Raw genomic sequence first — 12,015 nt, forward strand, 5'->3', positions numbered from 1 at the left:
TAACTTCTACCTAAACTTGCTACACTGAAACACTTAACATTTACACGAATACTGGAGAAGTAAATGTCTCTTTGCAATGTACATTTTACCATTTGGTTTGATGACTTAACTAGCTCTATGTAAATGGAGAGACGTAATATTTATCATCCCTCTTCAGCGATAATCTTGATTGAACAACATTATTATGCATAGTTAATAATAATTAATTAAACAATTACTGTGTGCAGCTTATTGTCTTTTTTTTCTTCAAGAAATTGATGAATTATACATGTATCAAATAATGCTGTATCAAAAGAAGAAGTTTCTTTTTCATCTTAAGAAAGGGGTATAACACAAAATGACATCAAAACAAATATGTTTCATTTTACAATGTTTTTTATTCAACAAGGCAAAATGAGACACATTAAGTAAGATAGCCCCAGGTAGAGGTGATGACACATCACACCAACAACTTGTAGATTTCTACAAGACACACAGTACTCAGAGAGTAAAGGAACAGCTGTCTTTATAAAAGACAAAAGATTTACAGTATTTGAGGACACAGTACTCAATAACAGAGAAAACAACTCAAACTTTGACCTTACAACAGATCACATTGTTCTTAATAAATGACATTGTCACTGGAAAATTGTGACAGTGTGACATTAAACAAACCTTTTACAATAAAAGGATAAACGTATTAATCCTAAAACAGATCATTTTTAACAATCACATAAAGTAATGAAAAGTCTATGATGACAAAATGTCCATAAAATGAACAATTACAATTTTTTAACAATTAAAGATCATCAAATTTGTCAAGAGGTAATAAATATCCCCATATTGTCCTTACACATGATGTGCAATGAGACATTAAAGTATCACAAGAAAAGTGTGACATTGATAAAACCTTTAAAAGAAAGGATAAGCATTTAGATCTGACAGCAGATCAGGTTTGAAAACTCTGATATTAAAATAAAGTCCATTATGACAATATGTCACGAAAAGGACCTGTCAAGGTTTTTGATCAGTATGATCAATAATAATAAAAGATTACAAATGTAACCGTAACATATACTATATGTACATAAAGTACAGCATTGTATAACAATAATTGCTGATGCAATCAGATTTAGTTCATGCGATATGCATGTCAACATTTTCAATTTTCTTATTTGAAAAACAAAATCTGGTCATAGAAGAATTCAGTCCAGTAATCTTTGACCAATGTGGTCGTCTCTGTTTGTCTGGTAGTAACTCCAGTCTGTAGGTGTCTACCACGGCCTCCAGGGGGCGCTGTTGACTGGACTCTTCTCTTTGGTGATGCTGGTCTGGACTGTGGAGCTCAGAGGAGAGAAGTCAGCCTCTCTCAGGTCCTTATCAGAGGAAGACTGCAGCTTGTTGAAGTGGTTTAGCAATGTTCTCTTGGACTGTGTGTTCACTTGCTCCCTGGACAGGAAGTGTGTCGCCTCTTGGAGACACCTGGAGTAGCCCTGATGGACGGCTGCTGAGTCCACAGCTTGACTCTGCTGCTGCAGTCGTCTCAGGACACAAACTGTCATCTCCAGGATGTCTGCTTTCTCCAGCTTGGAGTCTGGCTGCTGTTTGAGGAACTCTGGACCCAGGAGAGACTTGAGCTGCTCAATGCTGCTGTTGATTCGCTCTCTGCGTAACTTCTCCACCAGAGGCTTTCTGAGCTGCAGGAAGAAGAACAAACATCATTAGTAATTAATTCTGGATCTAGTGTTGGTATAAATAAAGACAACTTTTCATGAAAGATTAAGTTTTCTTGGATTTTCAATTTACCTTGTGGGTCAGAGTCAGGTGCTCCTGAGAGTTGGTGATTGCTGCAGTGATTGTAGGTGCCATGTCTGGATCTCTGTGCTGTAGAGGTCTCTGTAGAGAGAATCTGATCTCTGCTGGCTTCATCCCTCCTATTTATAGTCCCACATCTCCATATGAATGTGTGGGTTTGGGTCTGGCTGGAGTTTCTCACAGTCTCAGCCAATCAGAGAGCTTGTTGAGACAATAAGGCATGTGTAGCGGCAACACGCTCAATGCTCTTATTGCTTGGGGGACAATGATTAGATTTCAGGGGAACAGGTGGAGGACTGGGGGGGGTGATAAAGAGACACTTACAGAGCCCTGCGTGAATCTGGGAAAGTGGTGACCCTGTAGAGAGAGCAGATCTGCTGTCTGATACTGGGATCAATGACTTTGACTGAGCACACGCCAATCATCCCATCACACATGTGGGAGAGTTTTATTTAATAAATAGAGTTCAACTGAAGAAAGATGAAAATTATTTTTTAACACTTGGGGAGTTCAGTTTTTTCTGGCACCATGTTCAACCATAACTCCAAACTGAAATGATAATTTGGGTAAACTTTATTTATAAAGCATACTTAAAACCACTTACAAGATGCTATACAATGTAAATATTCAAATCAGGACAACATAAACATTTATAAAAACTACCCTGTTCATATATACATTTTATTTTATTATTATTTTTGTTTTTTCTTAAAATGTTCTTCAATTGTAGTTCATCAATCATACAGACTGTTGGTATCCGATTTTTAGAACATTTTGATGCCCATTCATGACATGTAAATAACAAAACAAAACAACACTCGTGCTGCTGTCCAGATTTAGCCTCGCAAAGTCCTTTGACACGTGCCCTGTAGTCACTGTGAGTAACAAGTTGAGCGCACTTTCCCACCCTGACTCCCTGTATGGTGTGGTCATTGATCCACAAAGGGACTTCTGTGGCAGATGCTGGCAGTGTGCTGACATCACCCACCATATGGAGGGAAAGCACGCCATTGGCTGGCTCTTTCATATTGAAAAGTTTGAATTTTTGGTGAACTTTAAATAGGCTACTAAAGTTTCAAAAATGTGATTTAAAGTCTTAAATTGAGTTTTCTGTCATTGCCATACATTTTTTAGTTTCAGCTATGAACATGACTCATTACATTAAAAATGTAGTTCTTCATATGAAGGTTGGAGGTTTCCTGTATGGCAGCTGTTTCTTGAAGTGTGCCAAATCCCTTTGGAGAATTACTTGGCTGCTGGTGGGACGAATGTCTGATACTGACCTCTAATCTAGTTTTCCCACGCTGTCCAATTTACAGAAAATAGGTTGTGTGCCACTTTACAAATAGACCTTTCTTTTATCCTGTGTAAAATCAGAGTGTTTTGCCAATCAGAAGAATGTAGATCCCCCTCGAAAAATAACATTACCTACTTAAGACACAGACAGAAGATTGGTTTATTTAAATTGTAAAACCCCAACTTACTGTTTTAGTTTTTAAGTCTAAACCTTAAAGCAAAATGTTTATCACACTGTTGTGTCTACACAGGTCATAATTAATTTGACAGGAAGTTGATACAGGATATCACCTTGTGAGTCAAAATTGATATAGCTAACTATGTTTAAATTTCAAATTCAAATGTGGTTTGTTTTACAAGTAGCTATAGTTTCCTCCTTTGCTGTAACATTAGATTTTTTTGTATCACTTATTTCTGCAGAACTGTCTGAGATATTGATTAATAAATGTTGTTGTGCTAATAATACTGTAATTAGAAATGAAAGAGGACTAGAAGTGTCCTGTTTTATGAGGTATGCTGTTGCTTCATTGTTATTTTTTTTATCACAGGGTTGTAATTCTCAGAAACGGTGTTAGTGTAAGTAAATAAATTCTTATGTTAGGATGTATCTAGAAAAAAGTGAATTACATAGTGTAACTAATACATTTGTTTACAGGAATGTGCTTTAAATGTTAGACTACATGAAGTGAAATATTCTGAAAAAAGATGTTGATCATCATATATATATATATATATATATATATATATATATATACACACATATATATATAAAGAGAAAAAGTTAAGACTAAATGTGTCATTTAAGACAGGTTACAAATTTGAGAGCCTGGGTCCCTTTTAATCTCTTTTTCTTCAGGTCAAAGATCTCGATCTTTTGTCCCACAGGGCTCTGTGAGTGAGCTTCCTCTGCTTTCCCACACTCAGTCCTTTCACTGCTTTCACTGGAGGAACAATAGAAGTGTGCCTTATTATGCATCATAATGGATACAAAGACAGACCTCTTTAAGGAGGGACATGGTTAACCTTAACTTGTACCTTAACTTACTATACTAAAAAACCTCAGATTTACAGTAATACCTAAATATTGGAGAAGTAAATGTCTTTTTACAATGTATATTTTTCCCATTTGGTTTGATGACTTAATCGCTCTCTGTAAATAAAGTGACGTAAAATTTGTCATCCCTCTTCAGCGGTAATCTTAATTGAACAACATTATTATGCATACCGGTAGTTTATCTTCTAAACAATTAAACTGGCACTTAACAATTAGTGTGTGCGCTTTCAAGTATCTCAATTTTTTTTGCAAGAAATTGATGAATGATACTTTTGTCAAATAATTCAATTTCGAACAGAAGTAGAACATTTCTTCTTCATCTTTAGAAGATGACACAAAATGACATCAAAACAAAAATGTTGCAGTTTGCAGTGTTTTTTATTTCATGAGGCTCAAAGAGCTACATTAAGTAGGATAGCTCCATCTAGAGGTGATGACACATCACAACAAGAACTTGTAGATTCATACAAGACACACAGTACTCAGAGAGTAAAGGAACAGCTGTCTTTACAAAAGACAAATATTTACAATATTTGAGGATACAGTACTCAATAACAAAGAAGATATCTAAAGCTTTGATCTTACAACAGATCACATTGTGTTTCATAATCAACAAATTCCATTGAGTCACAAAATATAGAAAATAACATTGCCACTGGAAAATTATGAGTGTAACAAATAAATGACAGTGTGACATAAACATATTCATCTTGTAACAGATACTTTTTCAATAACTTCATGAAGTCCATGAAATGAACAAGTTAGATTTTAAATCAAATCAAAATAATTGTCAGGAGGTAATACATACTTCCATATTGTCCATACACATGATGTGCAATGAGACATTAAAGTATCACAAGAAAAGTGTGACATTAAGAAAACCTTTAAAAGAAAGGATAAGCATTTAGATCTTACAGCAGATCAGTTTTGAAAACTCAGAGATTAAATGTCCATGATGACAATATGTCACGAAAAGGACCTGCCAAGGTTTTTGATCAGTATGATCAATAATAAAAGATTACAAATGTAACCGTAGCATATACCACCTGTACATAAAGTACAGCAATGTATAACAATAATTGCTAATGCAATCACATTTGGTTCATGCGACATGCCTGACAAAATGTGCTATTTTCTTATTAAAAAATGTTGCCATCTTCAAATTTCATAGAATTCAGTCCAACAATCTTTGACCAATGTGGTCGTCTATGATCAATAATAAAAGATTACAAATGTAACCGTAGCATATACAAACTATACATAAAGTACAGCAATGTATAACAATAATTGCTGAAGCAATCAGATTTAGTTCATGCAACATGCATGTCAACATTTTCAATTTCCTTGTCTGAAACAACTGTTGCTGTCATAGAATTTCTTAGAATTCAGTCCAACAATCTTTGACCAATGTGGTCGTCTCAGTTTGTCTGGTAGTAACTCCAGTCTGTAGGTGTCTACCACGGCCTCCAGGGGGCGCTGTTGACTGGACTCTTCTCTTTGGTGATGCTGGTCTGGACTGTGGAGCTCAGAGGAGAGAAGTCAGCCTCTCTCAGGTCCTTATCAGAGGAAGACTGCAGCTTGTTGAAGTGGCTCAGCAGTCTTCTCTGCTGGTGACTCTGCTGCTGCAGTCGTCTCAGGACACAAACTGTCATCTCCAGGATGTCTGCTTTCTCCAGCTTGGAGTCTGGCTGCTGTTTGAGGAACTCTGGACCCAGGAGAGACTTGAGCTGCTCAATGCTGCTGTTGATTCGCTCTCTGCGTAACTTCTCCACCAGAGGCTTTCTGAGCTGCAGAAAGAAGAACAAACGTCATTAGTAATTTATTCTTGAATGAGTTTTGGAATGAAAAAGGACAATCTCTATTATAATAGAAACATAATTTTCTTGGATCTTCAATTTACCTTGTGGGTCAGAGTCAGGTGCTCCTGAGAGTTGGTGATTGCTGCTGTGATTGTAGGTGCCATGTCTGGATCTCTGTGCTGTAGAGGTCTCTGTAGAGAGAATCTGATCTCTGCTGGCTTCATCCCTCCTATTTATAGTCCCACATCTCCATATGAATGTGTGGGTTTGGGTCTGGCTGGAGTTTCTCACAGTCTCAGCCAATCATGGAACCTTGTAAATCAATAAAAGATTACAGGCGCCGAATGGTTTGATTGGTGCAAGGGCGATGGTTAGATCCCAGCGGACCAGATTGAGGATGGAGGGTGATGGTCACAGATTTTAAGGACTCCGTGTGAATCTGGGAAAGTGGTGACCCTGTAGAGAGAGATCAATGACTCTGACTGAGCACACGCTCATCAGCCCATCACACACGTGGAAGATTCACAAAAATTACTCTATAAACTGTTTGTCCATTAAACAATCTGAGAACAGTCATTCATCCTCCATTTTCATCACTAACTAAAAATTTGCTATGATTAAAATACGTTTTTTTTTTCATATTCAATAATTACATTACTGTATTTCAGAAAGTCACTTTTCTCGTGTATTTAAAGAAGTACGATGTCCATCGTTGTCCATTTTTGACGTATTTTTTAGGTGTTTTTTAGATTGCATTTTTTGATTGAAAGAGGCAGGAGAGAGACAGGGATGGTGGGAATAGTGAGAGGTGGTGACCTCTAGGCAAGACCAGTCAATTACCGTAAGGCCTTAGTACATGCTTTGCACTTCTCCAGAACAGCTACTGGTGCATTCCTTAAAAATGTTCTTCAATAAATAGGTAACAATGATAATGCAGCTGTCCAGATGTTCAACAGTCTCTTGACTTGTGGCTTGAAGTCAGTGTGGGTATTAAGTTGGTCTCAGTTTCCCACACTGACTCTCTGAATGCTGTGGTCAATGAATAACAAAAGGACTTTGTGAATGATGCTGGACGTGTGTTGTAGTAAAAGGAGCCTGACGTCACAGACCATCTGGAGGGAAAGAACGCTATTGGCTTGCTTTGGCAGTTTTCAATGTCTGGAATTATGAGATTTTTATCATGAAGGGTTACCTAAATCTTTTTGCAACTTATGTAGTTAATTTCCAATCAATAACACATTTGGAAATTAGCTATATCCTTAATTGTGCCTTTGTTTCATAATCTTGATCAAAATTTCAGCCCTGTCAGATGGGAGGTTGAAGCAGCTGTTTCCTGAAGTGTGCCAAATCCCTTTTGAGGATAGTCTGCTGCTGGTAGGGGACAATGCTAATCACTACGTTATCAGGAGACACTGCGTGAGAAGTTAAGGCATGTGTCTGCGTTCTCCTAATAAAACTTTTTAGGATCCTTTCTTGAGGCTTTTCAGTATTTTATCTATTTTTATTCATGCTTTAACGAACATCAAAAATTTGATTTCAAAATTGGTAGTAATGGATAACAGAAGAAAAATCATATTTTTCATTAATAAACATTTCTGACCCATATTTTATAAATAACCAAAACACACTGATGTTAACATGACGTGGTTCAGAAATGTTCCTTTAACAGAAGAATGAACTGTATTGTAACAATACTTACAGTCTTTGTCTTACTATTGCCGTCTCTTAAAGGTAAAATGTCATAACACGTGAAATGTTAGTGTTTAAAGTTAACCTGAAAGTCTTACATTACAAACTGTAAATAACAATCTTTTAACATTTTATTTATTTGACAATCTTGCAAAACCCCAACTGATATTTTTGAACAGTAATTCGTCACAGGAAAAATGTTTTAAATGAATTATATAATTTTTAAGTTATGTTAGGAATTTCCATTTTGGGTCTTGTTTAATCTCTGTCTCTTCAGGTCAAAGGTCCCGATCTATTGTCCCAGAGGGCTCTGTGAGTGAGTTTCCCCTGCTTTCCCACACTCAGTCCTTTCACTGCCTTTAATTGAAGAACAACAGAAGTGTGCCTTATTATGCGTCACTTAAGATACAATGTGTAACCTCTATAAAGCATTTTTTTCACTAAGACTTAAAATTATATTTCTATTGCAATAATATTCTTTTTGAAATGTACATGTTCTCATTTGATTATGCTTTAACTGATTATTTATTAACAGTGAACATAGATGGTATGGATAAATATGTGTGATAAATTCAACTTGATTCATAATTGAATCAACAGTGGCTTACACCACAGTCTATGGAAATAAAAAACGGATGACGTGAGCACAGAACATTTGCGGAATTTGTTCATTATTTAAGAAAGCTACAACTATTTTTACAATTGTCATAAGAAACAATTTTTAAAACTTGAACATTCAATTGATTATATAATTAGACAATACCCCTATTGCAGTATAGATGACATGCAGTATAAAGTATCACAGGAACATTTTTTACAATTAGCAGACCTTTTAGGAAAAGAGTTTGAATGTTTAGATTTTACAACAGACCAGCTATAAGAAATCAAGCATTACATTGTGTAAAAATGTTCATAAATCATTAAGTGTTTTGATCGGTATGATCACGGACAATTAAAAGTGAAAACATGTTGCATATACCACATATACAGTACATGAGTACTTCTGCAAAATGCTGGGATCGATAACTGACTGAGCTTGTGCTCAGTTTGTATATCCTTTAACTTATTCTATCAAGTTTGCACATCCTTTATCAACTATTACATAGTGATCAATCTGCTTTAATACAGGACTGTATTGTAAACATTATGCCATTTTTTGTTTTCATTTCATAACAGGCTCTTCTCAGTAATTTAAGGCCCTTGAAAGCAACATAAGATATAAATTGTATTTGCCTAATATAAAATGAAGTCATCATGGTGTCCAGATGTAGCAGGTGTTTTGTTCTGTCTTATGGCTGGTTGTTGGTGTGAGTAGAAAGTAGCCCCCAGTTTCCCACACAGTCTTTGCATGATGTGCTCAGTGCACAATAAAGAGACTTTGAAAAGCGCCTTTGTGGATGATGCTGGTGGTGTGTAATAATAGAGACGGCCTGACGTCACCAACCATCTGGAGAGAGAAAACACCATTGGTGTCCTCGGAGGCTTGATTCAGTGTTAGAATACAACCAAAAATACATCAAGTGTCAGCCATCATATGAATATGGCACCTTATTTTTTTTGCGTGTAATCAGACATTTTTTTAATATATACTTAGAAAATATTCTTTCTCTAATACGCTGGATCGGAATTTACAGATTTGTGTACGTGGGGGGATCGGGACATATGTTTCCCGAAGTGTGCCAAATCCCCCTGGCATAGTTGGCTGCTGGTGGGGTTAAGGATGCTAATTAAACTGAACTCTGACTTCCTTCAAAGCTTCACCGCTACTGACATAATGTTTAGCGCTTAAGATTTAATTAGCAGAGTTTTATCTGGTTTCTCATAATCTCTACTTGTACTGCTTTTACTCTATGATCAATAAAAGTCTTATTATTTGAGAAATCACATAAAATGTTCTCCAAACATTTCACATTCCAACAGATTAAACAGACAGTTGCACCAAGTCATGACACTGCATTTTTTTTGTCATTAAACATAGTTATAGGCACATTTCCACTTGGTTGGTGACTTATGGGGGACCCACTGTATTTAATATTTATCAGTTCATCAGATGGTTTATGCCAAAAAGTATCTGTCATAAAATGCAAAATGTCCTGTACTTAATGGAATATGGAATATTAGCATGTCAGATTTGTATACAGTTATTTGATATACAGTATGAACCATGGAGTTATGATAGAGAACGCTAATAATAAAAGTGCAACAAATAAAACTTGTGGAATAATTTCTTAATCATTACGATGTTGTCATGCACCAACAGCTAAAACAGAACACAGAAGCAGCTGATTAGTTTCTCTTTTCTTTGTTTATTGAAACAAACTCAATGTTAGAGGACATTTTCAATTAGAGGTATGTCCATGTGATGATACATCACAACAATTACTTGGTCATCTCACCAAGGCACACTGTACTCAAACTGAGTAGGGGAACAGTTGTCTTTACAAAAGACACCAACAATATGAGATAAATCATCACAGTCTGAAAGAAAACATCATTTGAAATGAACAATAACTGCACTTTATAACAAAAGTGAAAAAGAAAAAACTGACCTTAGAACAGATCATGCTGTAATAATCACAAAGTGATAACTGTAGGTTTATACTCAGTTAAAGCAAATAATTCACACCAGTCTCAGACAGCACCAGGTTAATAAGCACCTTTCAGATAAAAGGATGAAACATACTGATCCTATAACAGATCATCTGTTTTGATCACAGTGAAAAACCAAGACAATTTTCACACTATGTCCACACAGTCGACGATTGCAGTCAAAATATTAGCTGCTATTGCAACAGTCAAGTAATTTCTGTATCAACAGAAAGTGATACAATTCACTTTTTCCAAAAGGAAAATGTATTTTCTTTACAAGAAAGTTTAAAATATACATTGAAAGCCTTCTGTTCATTCAGAAGAGCAAGTCCATTTAATTTTTAAAAAAATTAAAAATTAAAAGGACACAAAGTACAGTTAGTTTTCTGATCAGTATGATCAATAAAAAAGGTAGCAAATGTTACCATCATATATACTACCTATACATAAAGTACAGTAAGGTATAACAATAACTGCTGATGCAATCAGATTTAGTTCATGCAACATGCATGACAAGATATTAAATTTTCTCATTTGAAAAAAAAAAATGTTACTACAACAGATCAGTTTTGAAAACTCTGATATTAAAATAAAGTCCATTATGACAATATGTCACGAAAAGGATAATAATAAAAGATTACAAATGTAACCGTAGCATATACAAACTGTACATAACGTACAGTGATATAATAATTGCTGAAGCAATCAGATGGGGATCATACAACATGCATGACAAGATATTGTCTTTCTTAACTTGAAAGAAAATGTTTCTTACATTTCCTTAGGAAATGAAAAACACAAGCATAAAAAGTCAGTCTTCTGTACAAACAGAAGTCAATCAAATTTCTTAGAATTCAGTCCAACAATCTTTGACCAATGTGGTCGTCTCAGTTTGTCTGGTAGTAACTCCAGCCTGTAGGTGTCTACCACGGCCTCCAGGGGGCTCTGTTGATTGGACTGTTCTCTTTGGTGATGCTGGTCTGGACTGTGGAGCTCAGAGGAGAGAAGTCAGCCTCTCTCAGGTCCTTATCAGAGGAAGACTGCAGCTTGTTGAAGTGGTTCAGCAGTCTTCTCTGCTGGTGACTCTGCTGCTGCAGTCGTGTCAGGACACAAACTGTCATCTCCAGGATGTCTGCTTTCTCCAGCTTGGAGTCTGGCTGCTGTTTGAGGAACTCTGGACCCAGGAGAGACTTGAGCTGCTCAATGCTGCTGTTGATTCGCTCTCTGCGTAACTTCTCCACCAGAGGCTTTCTGAGCTGCAGGAAGAAGAACAAACGTCATTAGTAATTTATTCTTGAATGAGTTTTGGAATGAAAAAGGACAATCTCTATTATAATAGGAACATAATTTTCTTGGATCTTCAATTTACCTTGTGGGTCAGAGTCAGGTGCTCCTGAGAGTTGGTGATTGCTGCAGTGATTGTAGGTGCCATGTCTGGATCTCTGTGCTGTAGAGGTCTCTGTAGAGAGAATCTGATCTCTGCTGGCTTCATCCCTCCTATTTATAGTCCCACATCTCCATATGAATGTGTGGGTTTGGGTCTGGCTGGACTTTCTCACAGTCTCAGCCAATCGGAGAGCTTGGTGGCACAACAAAGGATTAAATCTGCTGAATTGGTATGAGGGCAATGGGTTAGATCCCAAGGGCCAGGTGGAGGACTGGGGGTGATGGACACTGGCTCTGAAGGCTCTGTGTGATTCTGGGAAAGTGGTGACCCTGTAGAGAGAGCAGATCTGCTCCTTAATGCTGAGATCAATGACTTTGACTGAGCACACGTTTAAGATTAACACTTCA

General features: G+C 36.5%; 3 protein-coding genes across 3 annotated transcripts; all 3 read right to left on the minus strand.

Annotated features, from left to right (window-relative positions):
• Positions 1-1,237: 1,237 nt before the first annotated feature.
• On the minus strand, positions 1,238-1,908 carry LOC138605999 (transcription factor HES-5-like). Its single transcript, XM_069678458.1, has 2 exons — positions 1,786-1,908; positions 1,238-1,676 (listed from the first exon to the last, which is right to left on the minus strand). Exons 1-2 carry the CDS (start codon positions 1,906-1,908, stop codon positions 1,254-1,256), a joined length of 546 nt encoding a protein of 181 aa, XP_069534559.1. The 3' UTR covers positions 1,238-1,253.
• A 3,657-nt stretch (positions 1,909-5,565) lies between these two features.
• LOC138606315 (transcription factor HES-4-like) lies at positions 5,566-6,167 on the minus strand. Its single transcript, XM_069678782.1, has 2 exons — positions 6,045-6,167; positions 5,566-5,931 (listed from the first exon to the last, which is right to left on the minus strand). Exons 1-2 carry the CDS (start codon positions 6,165-6,167, stop codon positions 5,599-5,601), a joined length of 456 nt encoding a protein of 151 aa, XP_069534883.1. The 3' UTR covers positions 5,566-5,598.
• A 4,977-nt stretch (positions 6,168-11,144) lies between these two features.
• Positions 11,145-11,713, minus strand: LOC138606322 (transcription factor HES-4-like). Its single transcript, XM_069678789.1, has 2 exons — positions 11,591-11,713; positions 11,145-11,477 (listed from the first exon to the last, which is right to left on the minus strand). Exons 1-2 carry the CDS (start codon positions 11,711-11,713, stop codon positions 11,145-11,147), a joined length of 456 nt encoding a protein of 151 aa, XP_069534890.1.
• Between the last annotated feature and the right edge of the window lie 302 nt (positions 11,714-12,015).

This window comes from Semicossyphus pulcher, unplaced genomic scaffold (assembly GCF_022749685.1).
Source record: "Semicossyphus pulcher isolate SPU_LCO1_2020_fin unplaced genomic scaffold, fSemPul1.0.p SCAF_3, whole genome shotgun sequence".
NCBI lineage: Eukaryota > Metazoa > Chordata > Actinopteri > Labriformes > Labridae > Semicossyphus > Semicossyphus pulcher.